At 40.1% G+C, this 18,958-nt stretch overlaps 3 protein-coding genes across 3 annotated transcripts; 1 reads left to right on the forward strand and 2 right to left on the reverse strand.

The window, feature by feature from the left end:
• Positions 1 to 82: 82 nt before the first annotated feature.
• tada2b (transcriptional adaptor 2B) lies at positions 83 to 6,312 on the reverse strand. The gene is made up of 2 exons (XM_035675175.1): positions 6,007 to 6,312; positions 83 to 4,311 (listed from the first exon to the last, which is right to left on the reverse strand). The coding sequence occupies exons 1-2, from the start codon at positions 6,274 to 6,276 to the stop codon at positions 3,100 to 3,102; spliced, it is 1,482 nt and encodes a 493-aa protein (XP_035531068.1). The 5' UTR covers positions 6,277 to 6,312; the 3' UTR covers positions 83 to 3,099.
• A 194-nt stretch (positions 6,313 to 6,506) lies between these two features.
• On the forward strand, positions 6,507 to 10,948 carry ccdc96 (coiled-coil domain containing 96). The gene is made up of 3 exons (XM_035675176.1): positions 6,507 to 7,289; positions 8,516 to 8,863; positions 8,970 to 10,948. The coding sequence occupies exons 1-3, from the start codon at positions 6,528 to 6,530 to the stop codon at positions 9,297 to 9,299; spliced, it is 1,440 nt and encodes a 479-aa protein (XP_035531069.1). The 5' UTR covers positions 6,507 to 6,527; the 3' UTR covers positions 9,300 to 10,948.
• A 724-nt stretch (positions 10,949 to 11,672) lies between these two features.
• Positions 11,673 to 18,635, reverse strand: LOC118338022. Its single transcript, XM_035675178.1, has 12 exons — positions 18,478 to 18,635; positions 17,401 to 17,715; positions 17,181 to 17,289; positions 15,965 to 16,039; positions 14,803 to 15,047; positions 14,600 to 14,702; positions 14,125 to 14,243; positions 13,629 to 13,731; positions 13,447 to 13,521; positions 12,583 to 12,653; positions 11,987 to 12,095; positions 11,673 to 11,810 (listed from the first exon to the last, which is right to left on the reverse strand). The coding sequence occupies exons 1-12, from the start codon at positions 18,542 to 18,544 to the stop codon at positions 11,720 to 11,722; spliced, it is 1,482 nt and encodes a 493-aa protein (XP_035531071.1). The 5' UTR covers positions 18,545 to 18,635; the 3' UTR covers positions 11,673 to 11,719.
• Between the last annotated feature and the right edge of the window lie 323 nt (positions 18,636 to 18,958).

Raw genomic sequence — 18,958 nt, forward strand, 5'->3', positions numbered from 1 at the left:
TTATTCTGTTCATAGGTTTTACAGACAATTATGGAATAACAACATTTTATCAGTCGGGGGTCCTAGAGACTACATCTTATCAAATCCAGGTCTGCAGCCTGATGTGTATCAGTTTGGGGGTCCTTGACAGCAAAAAGTTTGAGAACCACTGCTCTAAATGTACCACAGGCCTGGAGTCGATTAACAAAACGCAAGCTGAAAAGCACTTAGATGAATAGTTAATCTTTTTATTATTGTAACAAATCCCATGAAAAGAAAGGTTCGCACCTTGTTTCCAACTCCCCTTCGCTCTGCAGCATTCAGCCCCAAGCCCACTGGTTCCTATGGAGGATGTAAGCCTTCTAGAAGAATGTGTCATGAATATGTTCTTTTTCATAAAGGCTCATTCATTTCTGTAGAACAGCTTCTTATTTTTTGTTATCTGTGGTTTTTAACAAACAGGAGAAAACAGTGCATTTGTTGGACACTATTTTCAGCTCCTGATTAATGCACATTTGGAGCGCTAGCTCACTCACTGATGGGTTTATATTAGGCTTTGGGGAGCCAAACAACACTTGATGGTAGAATCAATTCATTGTTGGTTTTGGTCTATTCATGGGATTTGTTGACAATATGAGAAGTATAGAATAAACCTGCTGTCCCCTAAAATCTGCTGTAGTGTTTGACTACAATAGGACATGGTTTGGAGCACCACATTGAGGAAATGTGAGTAAGAATGACTGATTTTGATCATAACGGAATCTTAACACCCTCCACAGTTGATCCACAATCTCACATGTACAAGTTCTACAACAGAGAGGAGCCCATTCCTCTCTGGTGACTACAAAAAAAGATCCGCTTTTAATGCATGCCTATCACTTCCCAACTAATGCCACTCATTACCTGCATTTCACCCCAAAACTTTTCAGATACAGACGCAGGAAAGAGGCAAAGAATATGAATCTAGCACATATTCCAGCTTAGGTAACATCCACACATTCGCATGTCTTTCTTCTCTGTGATTTTAGAGCGCCTGCTGTGAAATGACAGCCGATTCAATAACTTCATTTACATTTAAATAGCACAATGGCCGCTGCTCAGCTCGGCTCGCAGAAAAAGCAGCAAAACAAGAATGAGTCACCAGTGCTGCTGTTAATGGCTCTGCCCTCGAGACAAAGTGAAGGTACCTTTGAAAAACTAATGATAGGCTGCAGGTAACATCTGCTTTGACAGACCATCTGGGAAGCATGTGAAGTGGGCCGGTGTTTGGTGTTAGCTGCAACAATTAGTTGATTCAAGTTGTCAAATATTAAATAAACTGCCAACTATTTTGATAATCGATTAATAACGAAGAAAAAAACGTCCAAATTCTCTTGATTTCAGCTTCTCAAATATGAATATTCTCTGGTGGCTTTAGTCCTCTATGACAGTAAACTGACTATGTTCGGGAAACAGTGACAAACATTTTTCACAATTTCTGGACATTTTACGGCCCCAACAACTAATCTATTAATGTAGAAAGTGATCAACAGATTTTTCGATAATGAAAAGAATTACTAGTTGCACATCTAGCATTAGCAAACTCAAAAGCATGCGATGAGGAGAAACGCTGCCATCTCAGTGTGGAAGGTAAAGAGGTGTAATATTAGCCCGCCATGCATACACACTTGGTAAACAAAAAACAATCATTTTGGAATTGTACTGAAGCCTTTTAAGTATTATTGGTTGATGCCTGCACAGGTTCAGCTTCTTCACTTGTATGTGGACAGCAGAACATTTAAAGCTGCACTGGATGCTTCGGTAAAAATAAATACATTTTGGGCCAAATTCAAAGTGGAGAAAAAGAGTTTCTCCTCCATTCGAATTTCTGTTGACACACTTAAACATGTAAATAAATACAGATTAGAGCCCGACCCATGCAGGATTTTTGAGGTCAATTTAAAGGCCCTGAAAACGTACTCTCTCACTATGGATACTCCCACACATTTCTTCCTTTGTGCTCTTCTCGTTGGTTTTGATTGGTTGCGGCTTGTTGGGTTGTTTGGTAACTGTCCATCAAATCACACGCAGTCCTGACGAAACTGATGAGCTGAGTTTTTGAGTGTTAAACTCTTAATAAATAATACCTAAAGATGCTTTTTAAACTTGGGATTATTTAGCATGGATTTTTAATGTTATAATAAAATACACAAGATCTTATGCCAAGTGTTCAGGGGCTTTAAGAGTTATATATCAGCTGATGCTAGTTTTTTTTCCAACACAGTAACATCATTTAAGCACTGTGACCACTAGGTGAGACATTCTACAGTCAAAAAAAAACCTGCCAGCGCCCTTTGGTGGACAGACTATGTAATGGCAACACTGTTTCTAATTTATCTCTCAGCATACTCTTTGGCATTTCTGTACTGACATTACTTGCTACTGGTTGGCTGACATATGTCAGTGCTAAGCTAACATCAGTAATTCCATCGGCCCGGCTGCTTTATCAGTCTCGCTCTATGTCAACCTATATCTGTCAGACAGAAAGCTAGACGACGGTTGAACCCTCCTGCTTTTTCTTTTCCTTCATTTGTAGGCAGTAAGAAGGAAAAATAGGACAGATAATTGAGAGTCCAGCTTTAACTGACCAAACAATTACCAAATTGACCAAATTAGCTTTTGAGTTTGAGAGAGCCTGAAAAATAACAACAGTGATTATTTCTGTCACCCTTCAGTGCCGTGCTGTCAGACATTCACCCTTTCTTATTTCCCTGTCTTTTCAGCATGAAATGGCTTTTGCCCTGCAGCTGTTTGGATTCTAAATAGTATTTCTCCATAGACATCTTCAATGAGCCTGCTGTAAGAACACTAAAATATCTCTGCATCTACGCAAATGTTAGCATCCTAGTTACCAGCAAATATTTTTCACCCCGTCCCATTCCAAATGTAAAAAATAAAGACTTATTTTTGTTCCTAGCCCAGGTATGAAAATATACAAATCCAGTGGGGGCATCTTCTTCCTTTGCAATGTACATATTCACAAGGTCACCTTAAAAAAAAAGGTGAATGTCAGTAGTCTTTTCCCGCCTACAGAGCTTATAGCGATCATCAGCTCATTACTTCCTGACCAAAGACGGACTGCTAAGAGGCATCTCGGGATATCCATCCACTTTCCGTGAGGAAGGTGAGAATGCGCTTCTTGAGGACCTTGTCCAGGTAGCTAGGCAACCGGCTCTTGGCCGGAATGCCTTGCCTTTTCTGCAGGTGATCTTTGATGATGATGGTTTTGACAGTCAGGTACCGAGCTGGGCTGAGGTTCAGAGAGTTACACAGCACCTTCTCCCTGTCTGACAGCAGCTCAAAGCCTGTCAGATTCTCAATGGCGGCAAACTCGCCATCCTTGCCCTCTTCTTTGATCCCACCACCAACCCCCAATCCTCCAGCAACACCTCCTCCCCCTCCAGCTCCACCCCCGAGTCCCATCCCAGAGCCGAGCCCGCCCCCTCCTCCGCTGCCCCGTTTGGAGGTGACCACACTTTTGTTCTCCTTGCGTTTCTCCCGTTTGTGTCGTGCGGCCTCATATTCAGCAGACTCTTCCAGGCGGGTGATGCCATTGCGCCGGTAGCGCTGCAGCTCACGCACCTTGGCCCTCAGCACGCGCTCCTTATGCATGTTCTCAAAGAAGTCCTCAAACTCCCGATGGGCCATGAACTGGCAGAGCCCCCGCAGCCGGACCCGCTGCTCCTTCTCTTCCTTGGTGATCTTTCTTTTGGGTGTGCTTGGAACAGGACCTGATCCTGCCGCTGTTGTGGAACCTGCTCCGACTGTGCCACCGCCAGCTCCTGCCCCACCCACACCACCAGCAGTGCCTATGACTCCCAGCGTTCCTGGTTTCTCTTTCTCCTTGTCTTTCTTGTCTCGGCCCAGGAACGCGGGCACCAGGTTGTAGTCTCGGGCGATGTTCTTACGTCGCTGGCGTTCTCTGAGCTTGCGCACGTACATGTCCACATGGGCACGTTTCATTTCAATTTCCACGTCCTCGTCGTCGTAGTTCACAGACAGCCCACTGATGAGCTTCTCTGCGTCCTGGTCATATTCAATCTCATAGTCGTCACGTAGCGGCATGTAGCCCAGCTGCTGCTGCTCAGCCAGGCTGATGTCCAGCGGAGGGAGCGGGGTGGTGAGACTGGGCGACAAGGGACCCCCACTTGGGCAGGTGTGGTCGGTCACCCGGTTGGGAATGCTGTCAGGGATGCAAGCCTTACCCAGGTTTCCATGGATGTACATGGTGACATAGTGTTCCATGACTTCCTGAGGAGTTCGGGATGCTCCGACATGAGTGGCCATGTCCTCCTGGAAGACAAGAGGCACAGGAAGTTGTTACTAAGGAACACAGAGGAAGAATTACAACAGCATGCTGCTCATAATGTTATTTAGCAGACTACAGTCCAGAGTAGTTCTGAAATAATCAATTAGCTGATCCAGAGAAAATTGGGAAGATTGTTGGTAATCAATATTTAAGTAATCTATAGCAAAAATGCAAAACAGCCTCTGGTCCCTGCTTCTCAAATGTGAGGAATTTCTGCTGTTCTGTCTGTAACACGTTTGTAAATTGAATACCTTCGAGTTTTGGACTGTCACCCTAGGCTCTGGGAAATCGGGATATATAGAACATTTTATTTTAAGGTTCCAAATAGTTTCCATGTCAGTTTTCAGGTCGTTTATTTAAAAACAACAATAGGGAAAAGTAAAGTCAGCTCAAGTAAATGATGAATTAATACTGACTTGGGTTTAGACTGAGCTATTCCTTTAAGGAATTTCCAATAATAAGTGCCAAATTATAAGTTGTTGTTTTTTTACAGTATATTTCCAAGAACTCAGGTTTGATCTGGGGTACCTGACCCCCACTCCAGAGCCCTTTTTAACTTTAAGGTGTAAGGTGTTGTGAGGTGTAAGAAAACCATTTTTTTTAAATATACAGTTGGCCTGTATCTCAAGTATCATTCATTTCTGTGCAGAAAACTAAATGATAGTTATTTTTAAAGTTCAGATCATTTTTTATGATATAAAAAACTCTCACAGGATAAAGGCACAGTGAAGACCTGAACACAAGCCGTATTCACAGAGCCTTCCCTCTCTGCTCAACAGCCTCGTCCTGCTTCAGAAAGCTTAAAACAACAAGGAGCTGACACACTGGATTAGTCAAAAGGATGCCTATTAAGTATATATGATTGTTGGACATTTTTTAAACACATTATACAGACAGAATTGTATAAAAATATCAGAGAAATCTCTGATGCAACAATCACAGGAAATCAGTTAAATCACTGGTTTTACACAAACTTCCTGCAGTTATTGCGTTCACTGTTTGGGCTCATTGTATCAGCTGTTCTCTACTGTTTGTGTTATGAATTGAATATAATATGAAATATGCATAAAATACAGAAAAGGGCTCCTTTAAGAAAAAAACGTTGGGAACCACGGGTCCAATGCTAAAGAATGAGATATAGAAATAAAATATATATCACAAATTCAGAGTTCTCCTCTACAAACAGGTTACAACTGCCTAACCTACTACTATAACTGACTGTGCAGTATATTACCATCATTACCACTGCATATATTTAGATTATGGATTAGATCATGTTCCTAAGTGTATTTCTTATGCCCAACCTGAGGGTATGTACGTTGGCTCCTACTCTCAATGTGAAATATAATAACGTCTTCCTTTTTGTGCCTGTAATATAATAAAGATTCTGTTAAAAAGCATTGTTTTATATGGTGTTATATATATATATAATTGCGGGGTTGTTTAGGAGTCAAGAGTTACAGAAGTTAAAACATACAAACACTCATATTTAAACTCGTCCAACTTTTACGACAGTGCGATAGGAACATGGATTATCATAAAGGTCGTTATCGTTACCTTAACATTATCGCTACCAGCTAACTTTTACTCTTCATGTTTAACGAGCACTTTAAACAAAACACTTGTCGCCATCTTGGTCGTACTGTAGAGAAACATTAAGTTAAGTAACTTAAAAGTACCCAGTTTCCAAATCCATATTGCTCGATAGCATCGAGTAGCGACTGCTCTTCCCTGCTGGTCCATCCTCCCTCTGCCTCGGGACCCCAGAGAGAGAACCGACCGCCGTCGACCTGCTGGTAGCCGTGCCATCTCCGGTGGTTACCGATTTCTGCGCCCGCCGAGAAGCACTCCGGGCACAGCTCGATATCGGGGCAGTCGGTGCAGCGAAGCCGCAGGTTTGTAACATCTGCAAGGCAGTTCACGCAGTACTTCTTCCCCAGGTCGGCCATGTTGCCTGGCTCCTGCTTCTTGTTGTTGGAGGCAGAGCTACGCGCCTGCGCACCGCGAGGCTCGCCGCGCGACCTACTCACATCCTGCTTGTTAATATTAATGAGCGAGAAGGCCAGCGCCGCCTCTGATTGGCTCCCGAAGCCAGTTTCCAGGACAACCGAAACAAAACGAACAGTTTCATTGACTACAGAAGCCCTATAGCTGTAGACACATCGAATAATACTTATACTTATTTGTTTTTTATTGAAAAATGGACGGAGAGCCAGAGAATGAAGAGAATGAGGTGAAGAATGACACAGACAGGGTGGTGTTAGCAGAAACCTCCAATGAGGAGGAACTAACTACTGTTAATAGTCAAGAAGGTGTCCCAGCTGAAATGGCTGCATCAGGTGATGATGAAGAACACTGTGAAAGTTTGAGGGCCCCTGAAGAGGCCCCTGTTGAAGAAGCAGCCCCCTCTGAGCCAGAACAGAACAGTCTGGATGAGCTCCCTGCTGTCACCACAAGTGAAGACGTGGATGTGACCATGAATGAAGTCAATGGACAGACAATGTCCTATCAGGAGAGTGTTGTTTTTGAGGTTAACAGCAACGAGGACAACGGTTCTCCCAGACTGCACCTCGAGAGCCCGGAGAGGGAGAACATCAGTCCTACACAGGAGGAGGAAGACAAGGCTGAAGAAGAGGAACCCACGGCTCCTGCTGCCCCTGCAGACGAGGAAGACATCAACTATGAAGAATACATGGAGCTCCTGCAGGAGCTGTGTGAGGAGAGAGATAAAGCCAGCCTACACAGCAGCCAGCTGCAGATGAAGCTGGCTGAGTACTTCCGCAAGAAAGCCGGGGACGATGTGGAGCTGGAGAGGGAGCTGCCGGGGTCAGAGCAGCTGCAGGAGTATGAGAGGCACATCAGCCTCCTGACTGACCTGAAGCAGCAGCTCACCGCTGACTCAGAGACAGCTCAGCAGCAGGCAGAGGAGCTGAGCTTACAGTCCCAAGAGAAGCTGGACAAGGTTGGTCTTTATGTTTGTGCAGGTTTAAAAAAAAAAAAAAGAAAAAGAAAATTGGCTTAAAAGAAATTGATAATTTCCCATTTAAAAATGTTGGAAAGTGCACGAAAGTTGTGTCAAATTAAAAAAAAATGATAAAGAGAAGATATGATAAAAACAAGTTAAAATGTAATAAAATAAATAAAGCAGAAATAAAATTAGGACTAACATTAATGAATTGACTTTTTTAAGAGGAGATATATTGGTATTTAGTGTGCAATTTAACCCAATTTTACACTTTTTTTTTAAGTTCACATTAACAAAGGAAAGGAAAAAGAGGACAAAAATGGTGTCCTATATGAACTTTCTGTCCAACGGTTTTGGTCATTTCTATTTTTGGCTCAGTTAGTAAAAGGTGATAGAAGAAGGTCACATATTTCTGTGCAACAATCCAACACTATCAATCAAATCTGATCAAAGCACACCTGCACGGTCCTGATGGAGAGTTTTTTTTTTATGTTAAAATGTAATAATAAATAAATAACAACTAAGGATGTCAACCTTAATCCTGGTCCAGTTTTTTGTGAGTGTGATGTAGACACTTGAAGCCACCACTGCACATTCACTGAGAATGGACTTTACAGTGAAGTAGGAGACATCTTGTGTATGAATGTACATAATTATAGATTCTGGAATTGTTAATGAGGTATAAACAGGGTTTTAATGTAGAAATTATCCTTTTTTTTCCAGAAAAAACATATGAGAGACAAAATCCAAGAATACTATTTGTATGTCTTATTACATGTCTGGAGGGCATCTTTAAGATTTGAGTTTTCAGGGGCTTCAGTGGTCTCCTATCTCTCCAGGGAGAAGGAGTACAAGGGGTCTGCAGTGAGCTCGGTGGATGTGACATGCATACTGAGCCACATAGATACTGCTCTCAGCACTATGTGAACAGGGAAATGCTTTAGGAACAACCAATATGCCTATACAACTCAAAAGTCTGGAAACAACTGTATTTTTAAACCATGTAGGAACCCAGTGTACTGTTATTAGAAATAGCAATTTAAACCTTTAGCAAGTACCCTGCACGTATTTTTATATGACTGCACATGTAACAATCTTGTTATTCAACATATATACGTCAGCACCCAAATTAGGGGACCACTACAGGTGCCCAGTGAGTGTTGATTGTGTGTCTTATGGTGTACTGATCAGCGGGCAAAAAACTGTCTCATCTTCGTCCTCAGGTGGAAAATGAATGGCGAGCGTTCATGGCACTGAAGCAGGACGTAGCCGTGACAGCTCTAAGCCGACGCCTGGGTAAACAAGCCGCTCAGGCCAAAGTAGAGTCAATCCTGGCAGCAGAGCAGCTTCGCCAGGACGAGCTGATCAAGCTGCGCCTCAAGCACATCAAGCTGAGGAGCAAGATTCACAGGCTGGAGGCAGAGCTCCGTGACGGGGAAGAACACGACAGGGACCCCCTACAGCTCCAGTTTGAGCACCTGCAGGCTGAGAGGCTGGAGCTTAAAAAACAGGCTGAAAAGCAAAATGAGGAGTCGCTAAAGATGCAGAAAAAGATCAGCAGCAGCTTGGAGGTAGGCTGAAGAATCCACAGGTACAAGCACAAATTAAAGTAGCTGTAGCTGCTTCATAAAATCAGATTTTTGGTTAATAATTGTGTGTTTTCTTCGGCTTTATCAGCTCCTGTCAAACATTAAGGAGAAGCTGTTCTGGAGCCAGATGGAGGTCCAGGCCAAGCGAGAGCAGCTCGCCGAGGTGGAGGCCACCGTGGCCAAGAAGAGGGACCTCCTGAGCAGGACAAAGCAGGCACGCAACAGCCTGCAGAGAGACAACCTGAGGCTGAAGGAGTGTCGTGGACTGCTGGGGAACAGGGTCCTGCTGCGGGACTTTGAGGACACTGTGGACGCCTCCAACCAACTGGAGGAACAACTGGAGAATCTGAAGGGCCGGCAAGCGGAGATTGTCTTCAGCTGTGGCAGATGGAAGAAGAATAGGGAGACAAATGAATGAATGAATAAATGACTCATTGCGCAGTATCAGCCAAAACATCTACATTGGACAATACATTGATTAACAGGGAGTTTAGATTAATATTACATTACATATTTACATTTAAATTACACTTTAAAAAATATGTTTATTAGTTTTTAGGCTAAGTCTGATAAAAAGATTGATAACGCTGAATGTTTGTGGGTTAAGATGAAGCAATTCGCTTAGCTTAACATAACAGACTGGAAGCAGGGGGGAACAGCTAGCCTACTTATAATTACTAAGCTTCAGAGGTGCTGGTTGGCATGTTTATGGACAATGGACAATAAAATGGTTAACAGAGGGAGTTCAGATAAACACATATTAAAGGAACGGTTTGACATTTGTTCACTTTCTGGCTGAGAGTTGGATGAGAAGTTTGTGTTCTACGTATGGAGCTGGAGCACAGGCAATTAGCTTAGCTTAGCATAAACTATGTTGATCCAAAAATAACACTAATTAGCATATTGTATGTTGCTATAAGAAGAAGATATACTTTATATCTGGTATATTTCAAGGCTTAGTGTGGTTTAGAGTCTATTTTTGAACCTCTTATAATAAAATAGTTATCACAGAGTTTAGATAAACACAAATAGTTTAGAGGGAATGATTAGCATAGCTAGGCAGACAGATGGCCTAGCTTTATCTAAAGTTAAAAGCTCACAAACACAAATGTAAAAACGGAAATGGTCTCCCAGTTTTATCGGGAGTTCATTTCCTGGCAAACAGCTGGCGACACAGTGACTTCCTGGAGTGTTGTAGTTACAATGACGTTGTATACGGAGTTATAAAAAAAAAATATATATACTTATTTTAAACATTGCAATCTTGTTTTTTTAGCCCCTGCTTCCAGTCTGTATGATAAGCTAAGCTAACCACCATTTGGCACAGACATGGACATTAGTGCCAATTCAAAATCAATACTAATAAAGGCTGCTAAACACAGTTTCATTAGTTTTATCAGACCAGACATACATACAAGTAGAAAGTCTGGTTTACCATCTCATTCTATTTTCACTTGCAGTCAGTAGATGGCACTATTGTTATAGTGTATATGCAGACATCTGTTTGGGACATTCACAATTATTTGAAGACATGAATAATTCTTGGCCTTCTGGTTCTCTGTAGAACCCAAATCATTTGTCAGTTTCTTTTGAGAGCTGATATACATCAAGCTTGGCTCATTGTTTCAATCTTCTCCTAAACAGTGAGGATGGGAAGGAAAATGGGACCTGAGACCAGTTCTACAGCCGCTACTCTATGTGAACTCTGTAAGTACATGCTCTGATGCTGGCACTTAAAGGGACAGAAACATACATGCAAAAGCATTCAGGGCCCAGTATTTCAATATTTAATCGAGATAAGAAGTCTCTGGGTAGGCTTAAATCTCAAAAGTGGGTGATATGTGATCCTGATCTTACAAAACTGGGATATGGATTAAGTAATCCAGTCCTACCCAGAATCCAGGTCAAATGTTGATTTGGGGCATTTTAAAAGGTGGAGATTAGGATAGTTTTGATGCTAAAATCATGATCCCACTGGAAGGGTGGATGTAGAGGCCATGGTCGTAAAATTAATTAAAACTAGACTTTGATGAAAAATGAAATGATATTGTATGCTTAAAAAAATTACCTAAAATAAAATAACATATATAAAATATACTTTTGTTTTAGTCTTTTATTTTGGTCAAATTTGGCAATACAACAAGCATGAGGAGGCATTGGTGCATATGTTTATTGAGACTAGAATCAGAATCAGAAATACTTTAATAATCCCGGGGAGAAATTACTTTTAGACTAGGATGTCTACATGACTGTGAGTCAATTGCCTTCATAAAATGTTGTGTTTGTACGGTAACACCTATTATTCTTGGCCCTGAGAAATACTTCTAAAAAACTAAAACTAATGGAAACTAAACTACTAAACTTATTTACACTTCCCAACACTTTCACAGATTTGTCAATTAAATGTTTTATTACTTTAACAGCTGCAAAAGACTGCAAATCTAGATTCTGTAATATTGATCTTGTGCTTTCTGGATCAGAATGAAGCTACTTGAAAATGAAACTTGTCTATGAATATTATATTCCATTNNNCCTCCTACATGTTACACACTGGAAGTTTAATTCGATGGAACATTTAATGTATTAAATATCAGATTTATTTATCGAATGTTTATATTTAATTGTTTATATTAACATTGATTTTAAGCAAAATACTAAATATTTGAAAGAAAATAAATCAATCTCCTTCCACCTACATAAAACAATAACCTCACAAATAAATTGGATAGCATCACCCCCACACCACACCCTGGTTCTCCAGAAGTAAATCCCCCCCCCGCCCCCTTCACCAACTGGATCAAAGGAACATTAATTATCACATTTAAGGCTTTTTCCTCATTAGTCTTGCATTTCCAGCTTCTCCAGCATAGTACTGATCTCCGGATCGGACAAGTCCACACAAAATTCCATTCCATTTTTCAGGGTGATACTGTGAACCAAAAGACAAATATTATAAATACAGTATGGGGTGCTTATCTGCAAATGCCCACCATATCACCTCTTGATCAGGATTGATTTGAAGTTTTGAAAAGCTTTCAAAAAGATGTCAATCAGTCCCTAACATTGCAGGTTTACACTCCGTGGTCACAGTAGCTGCTGACTTACAAAGTGAGGATAGGACAGTGAAATGATGGTTGATCCATCTCCAGGGACAGCACATCCTTTGGGTCAATGTTGCCCAGGAACTTGGCACAGACTACGCAGGGCCGCATGACTACATACAAGACAAACATTTAAACAGTAACTTAACACAAAATAGACATTTTAGAATTAGTAAATTATATATACAGTCACTTCATTAAGGTGTCAGTTCACTTTGATCCCAGTAGTTTATCTCAACTGAAGTTATTTGACCTTTTCCAGAAGAATTCCAGTAATTGTATCGCCAAGACTCCCTCAAAAAATCAGTGAATAATCTATGATGTTTCCAAGTATATGTGTATACAGTTTTTATTTGCTTTTAATGAGGAATGCTTCACCCCCACCCTCTGGCACACACATGCAGTACTCAACTGATGGCACAGTGTGGACTATACAGTTTTTATGCTGAATAATGGACAGATTGAAAGTGTGCAACTGACAGAGGTCCTAGTGTGTGTGACACAGGGACTAATCTGACATAAGAAATCATAAGTAGCATACTTTAGGTATTAATGTATTTTTTTAATATGTGATGTTGGTGTATCCAGGCAAAAACTTACCAAGTTCAACTTCAGATACTAGGTCAAAGACATCCACTGTTTTGGATTCAGTCATAGTCTTAGTCAGGAGGCTGGGGGTAGGTTGAGTAATACAGTCTTATCGACAAGGTAATACAGGAAATGATTACTGATGTTACATTCAGAACACATCCACCAGGTTATCAGGAAGAAAAAATGGTTAACATCTGAGTCACAGAAACAGAAAAGGTGTGATTATATACAAGCAGTATAGCTGCCTTTCTTCATTTTATATTTTTTAAAAGGGTCAGCTCGATTCTCTCTTACTTTACGTGGTTCACAACCATGCCGATACTTCTGGTTTTATCTGATCAGGTTTTGAGATTTCTGCCTCCACCAAAATACAATGTTCACAGTACTGAGTAGTGATGTGTCAGTCGCGAACGAGCCGGTTCAAAGTGAACAAGTTTTTTGTAAGGTAACACAAGGCAGAATGATATTATGATCTCTGCGCTACGGGGGCTCCATGCATGCAGTTGGTTTTATTTGTCCACATGTCAGTAGTGGGCATTAACAAAGCACATTTACTTCACATTTAGTGATAAATCTGTTTTATAATTTGATATATTATGTTTCAGGCTAAGTATAAGGTTTTATAAGGTGTGTTACAGATATCTTTTTTGGAGAAAATCCAACTGAATTAGTTGATTGGGTTGAAATGAACAGTTATAATGAGCTACTTTAGTACTCCGACTTTTCGTAGTTATTGTGTAAATGACTGTGGAGTTAGGTGTTTTTTGTTTAATATTTTGAACTCAAATTCACATTTGATATTATGCAAAAATAATTATATATTATATTATATTATATATTTGTGCATGTGTGTAACAGATATTATTAACTTACGGTGAGGCAAAGTCAAGGTGTGCTAAGAAGCTAGCTGCAGTCACACACACCTCATTCCCACCCGTCTCTGTCTCGCTGGAAAACAAGAGTTATGGTCAACTTAGTTTGTAATATGAGTTTCAAAAAATAAATTTGGGCCCGTAACACTACATATCGGACACACACATACACACAGCACTTACATGAATTCAGTTGAGTTGCATGTTTCACTGGGGGGCCAAATCCTTGTGATTATGAAGGTTTCAGTTGGTGGTTTCTCCTCTTTCTCTTGGCAGCGACATCCATCTGTAGAGATATATGATATATATATAGATATGTATAGAGGACAACTTTCACAATGTAGATGTACAGTATATATGCGGTTTAGAGCTGGTACGACTCGTTGATTAATCAATTAGTTGAATAAAAGAAAATCAAATATTTACTCATTACAAGTTCAGTTTTTTAAACGATTATCTGTATCTGTTTAAACAACTAAATTATCTATGCCCATAATCGGGGGTGGCTTAAACTAGACGAGGGTGGTATGTAAACCTGCAGTGGGTGTAGCTAATCCCTGAAATTGATTGATACAGAAACGCTTCAGGCATACTTTTGTATAGTCTGTTGGACGAGTCTTTAAGTCTCTCATTGTAGAAATAACATCCAAACAAATGTAAAAGGGACATTTTTACAAACTGTTTGTCAGAGTCTGGTGAATATGATCTTCATGGGGAGGGGGATTTTCCAGTTTCTTCAGCAATGTATTGAACTGGTTTGAGTCCAAACAGAAATCGGAGTAATTTTTCAGGATGAGACTGTGAGCCAACAGAGAGAAATGAAAGACATTATTTAATTCTCTTTACATGATGATACAACAGTTATACACACAAATTAAGGACAATGTGAATTTGAATGTGAGTTTTCAGGTTATAGATATCAGTCAACCACGGTCATCCACCATTCTTCTTTAACATCATAAAACATTTTGGTTAAACATAAGAAAATAAGGACAGAATGATAATCTCTTCATCTATGTATCTATGATTAATACTGAATTCTACTAATTCTTGTGTCTAAAATTTAAAATTTAAGTCTCAGTCCAAACACATCCATATTAGTACAACACCTTCATAAAACTCTAATTTGTGAAACATAGTCGTGGGAACCTTACTGAATATGGACAGGACAGGGAAATGACTGCATCTTCACATTCAGGGACTGAACATCCTTTGGGTCAACACTGTCCAAGTTTGTTATGAAGTTGCAGGATTCACCTGTGAAGCCACATGAGACAAACCTTTAATCTACTCAATTCTGCAAGATATTTCTCATCATGTTAAATTAAAGCTGTCACTCTTTAATGGCACAACTCACACTGAGCCGACACTTTTCCGTGATGATCGATTGATGATTTTCCATTAACACGCTTGTCTTCCATTTCTTCAGCTTCTACAAAGCTTGAAATGATAGTTGGTGGATTTGGATCATCGAATTGGTTGTTTTCTATCACAGAAAGTTGAGTGGTTATGGGTAACTCTGTGGTTGGGTCCACTAGAGGAGGAGATATGACTGAAGGCTCTTCATCGCTACTTGCCTCAGTTACAGGTTCAGACCAGCGGCTGGAGGATGGATGAGTAATATATTCGTGTCAACAAGTCAACTTACAGGAAAGGATGATTAATATCTACTTATCAGTGAGGAAATGGCTTATATCAGATCACAACATAGAACATTAACCTCAACCTGAACTGTAACATACTAATCAAACTGAAATGTCAGTTAGCTGAACTGAAAGAACTGGAGTTGACTTGATGGAGTGATGAAGTGTGACTGCCTAAAATTACACATTAACATTTCAGTCAGCCAACTCACGCACTTTTTGAAAGTTATTAAGCAGTTAGCAGCAAGATTTCAGATTTTGGCGTCTAGGCTCCGACGTTCGATCACTCCCCGCAGATATGTTTACACATAGAAGATATTGGCGGAAGTGATGTGGCAAAACCTCAACCGCCTAGCTGGAGCCTAAGTGGAAGCTTGGGTGGTGGGGGGCTTACAGTTCGCAGGCCACGCAAAATACAGATGGCAGGGCAAACAGCGGCATTTGACAGTGAGCAGAGGGAGACTGGGAAAAGTGTGTCAGTTTAAATAGCCCCACCAGACTTGGAAGGAGAGCGCTTGGTTAGTGAAAATGGGATATAAGGCGATGTCATCCGTTATCAGCGCAGCTCGAGTTGACTGCCTGAACTAGCTTGCAGGCTTCGCTCCATTTAAAGATAGACTATGTAACTTTTTAAAGAAGTAAAAACTTACTTTAATTCATAAACAATAAAATGCACTCTTGTCCTATTAAATACACTCTGGGATCTTGATGCCACAGCCTTACTTGTGCCTGTATGATCAGTAGTTTCTTGTGGCTAATGTTATCTAACTTTACATAGATACGATGATTTAAGATGGAAGTTTATCAGACAAATCTATACTGAGCTGTTACTGCTGAAATCTATGAGAAGTTCGATATCAGGTAATACAGACTTACCGTGACAATTCAATGTAATATTCTAAGAAGCTGGGTATACGCAGACAAACATTGCTGCCGTCCTTTGCTGTCACACTGGAAAACAAGACTTAGGGGTAAATTTATCAGTCAGGTCTCCTCAACATTTTTGCCATCAAGTCTCAAGTCAAGCCGATAGCCAACAGACAGCTCTCATTTTAGCTCATTCATATCGAATAATTTTACTATATCATTTTTGGGATAAACAGGACACAGCTGCTCATAATTCAGGTCTGGTCACATCTGGTCACCCTAGCATTCTTAGAATCATGCCGCTAACATAGGGTATTTTTATTTGGCTTTCTTTTTTCTTTTTGTTAACTCTAGTTTTAGTTAGTTTCCGGAATGGGTTTGCTGGTTACAGGTTTAAATTTTTGTTGTTTAAAAATGTTTTAGTTTTAGTTTAGTTTTTAGAAGTTTCAGTGTTAGTTTTAGTTTTTATTATAATATGGGGGATAATTGTCAGAACAGGATTACAATACAAATACACTGACTCACAGTCATGTAGATATACCAGGTTCAAAACATATGCATGTGCAAAATATGCAACAATGCATTGTGTTGGTAAATGTAACCTAACTAAAGACATTTTCTGTAAAAAGATTAAGTCTAATTTTTATTTTTATTTCAGTTAACAAAAAAATTATTTCACACCTAGTTTTTGTTTTTAGTTTAGTTTTAGTAAACTATAATTACCTTGCTCCAAACTGGGACCCTTAACTGGCCCGCAAGTTCATGCACTATGGGCGATTTTATCAGGATGGGGAACAATTATTTCAGTGCTTAGCACACACACCGACTGCAACTTTTAACACAATGGAAACCATGAATGTAGCTTTTTTTGTTGCCTACTGGATCTCTTTAGAGAAGACCAACTTTGTCTCTGGCATGACCGCTAACTGCATACTGACTATATCATAAAGAGCCTGAGAGACATCAGCTAACAACTGACAACACGATTGTTTGACACACACATACTGACAAACCAGTGTTGAATTTAAATGCGAGGTGTAATGAGTGGGGTAGAACATGATAAATGTAAACAAAAATAACATTATAAATATTATTTTAATTGTGTGAATGTTGAAATCCAGGGATTTTAGTGTGTTACAGATATCTGTCACTGTATGCTAGTATGGCTAAAAACATATAAAGTTTTATGCTCTTAATCTCACATGCACACACACACAGCACTTACATGACTTCGGTTGAGTTACATGTTTCACTGGGGAACCATATCACAACCTTAATAATTAGTGAGTTTGGAAATTTCCTCTCTTTCTCTTGGCAGCGACATCCATCATTAACTTGAAGGACATAAAAGACACATTTACACAACTTTCACAAGAGCCTAAAATCTGCAGTACGCAACTGTGCACCAGGGCTGGTTCAAATGATGTCAGAAAAAAGGGTCTCACCATGACTCTGTAAGTTAAGGGGGTGCATCATTGGTATCATACTGATTTCCTGGATGTCTGTTTGGGCTGAATCCCAGACTGTAGAGGTTGGCTGTGTGGTTGGTTCGGTTGACTGATTATCTTGATGGGCTGGCTCTGTGGTTGGCTGTTGAGGCAGTTGGGTGGCCTGTTTGGTTGGGTGAGCTGACTTTGAGGGTAGCTGGGTAACTGACTGGGAGCTGGTCCTGTGAGAGTCTTCAGATATACGCAGGCAGAACTCGCCGAAACGCACTGAACTGTCAGCTTCAGGTGTTGGGTGTGTCTTCCACTCTTCATCTGGAGAGGACAAGATAGTTTCAAATGATGGCAAAACACAGCAAATATCCTCAGCTGGTAGCAAAGTCTTCTTTACGGAACATAATGCAGGGTTTTCTGATATGTGACCCTGTTTTTAGATTCCCACTAACACAACCATTTTATAGCCATCATGAATTGGTGTAGAGTAAACTATTTCCAATTATTATTATTTTTATTATTTATAAAAATATATATGTAAAAAACACATTGTATCATATATATGGAAAAATATACACTTTGTATCAGTCATCAATTCTCATATCTGTCTCAAAAATGAATAGTCCAGATTATACATGGATGTAAATGTAAAACTGAACATCAAGTTCTTTCAGCCCTCCAATCTTAATTCATTTCACATGGGCCGAATTCAGTGCAACTGTTGAAACGCTGAAAAGAGTTATCAATCCACATTCTCATTGCATATTTTTCCATTCACTCACATTCATTTGCCCTGACTGCATTAACCTAAACCCAAAGCTTTAAAAGCACATTTATACATGAGACAGAATTAAGAATAACAATTCCCCACCATCACACATCCATATCCATTTTTCTTTCCAAAGGAATAAAACTACTTAATATACCTAATGATCATATTATATTTTCGATTATAAATGCATCACTCCAATTATATTACAAGAGACAATTATGTGTTATTAATTAAGAAAGATACTAGTCAGAAAGTATTGTTATGAGTAGAATAAAATATAAAGTCTATGACGAAATCAACCGTGAACTCACCCTCTTTAGTCAGTTGGAGCAGAAGAGTCATCAAAAGCAGTTTACTGACAGTGAAGAGGCCCATCATGGATCTGGATCATGCCACCAACAAGCTCGTATGGGTTTATTTAGATTTTGTGCAGTTGTTAACCCTGCAGGAGGCCCATAACCAGATCATTCAGCAGCAAAGCAGGAAGTTCTGAAGTTGAAGCCTTGGCTTTATGTTGTGTTGCAATACCAGGAGAATGAATCTCCGCCCACCTCTCATCGAGCTGTTCTGTCATGTGACTGTTGTTACTGTATATGAACACCCCTTAGTTGCCTACTAGACACACATTTCTTTATTTTCTGTGAAGTTCAGACAAATGACTAATGATAATTAGACAGCTGTCTGTCCATGGTGCTGAAATATGTGTCATAATGGAAATGATGAAAGGCGTTGTCACTGCCCTTACATTGTACATTACATACGAACATTAGGCATTGTAGTTAAAAGAATGTC

This window comes from Morone saxatilis, unplaced genomic scaffold (assembly GCF_004916995.1).
Source record: "Morone saxatilis isolate NCDOM2014 unplaced genomic scaffold, NCSU_SB_2.0 Contig4, whole genome shotgun sequence".
Taxonomy (NCBI): Eukaryota; Metazoa; Chordata; class Actinopteri; family Moronidae; genus Morone; species Morone saxatilis.

Excerpts from the sequence above, each read along its gene's own strand:
- ccdc96 (XM_035675176.1), top strand. The coding sequence starts at position 6,528 with ATGGACGGAGAGCCAGAGAATGAAGAGAATGAGGTGAAGAATGACACA. Across the intron at positions 7,290-8,515 it reads CCCAAGAGAAGCTGGACAAG|GTGGAAAATGAATGGCGAGC; the intron begins GTTGGTCTTTAT and ends CTTCGTCCTCAG. Across the intron at positions 8,864-8,969 it reads AGATCAGCAGCAGCTTGGAG|CTCCTGTCAAACATTAAGGA; the intron begins GTAGGCTGAAGA and ends CGGCTTTATCAG.
- LOC118338022 (XM_035675178.1), bottom strand. The coding sequence starts at position 18,544 with ATGATGGGCCTCTTCACTGTCAGTAAACTGCTTTTGATGACTCTTCTG. Across the intron at positions 17,290-17,400 it reads CCTTAACTTACAGAGTCATG|TTAATGATGGATGTCGCTGC; the intron begins GTGAGACCCTTT and ends ATGTCCTTCAAG. Across the intron at positions 15,048-15,964 it reads TATTACATTGAATTGTCACG|CCGCTGGTCTGAACCTGTAA; the intron begins GTAAGTCTGTAT and ends TCCATCCTCCAG.
- tada2b (XM_035675175.1), bottom strand. The coding sequence starts at position 6,276 with ATGGCCGACCTGGGGAAGAAGTACTGCGTGAACTGCCTTGCAGATGTT. Across the intron at positions 4,312-6,006 it reads AATATGGATTTGGAAACTGG|GAGGACATGGCCACTCATGT; the intron begins GTACTTTTAAGT and ends CTTGTCTTCCAG.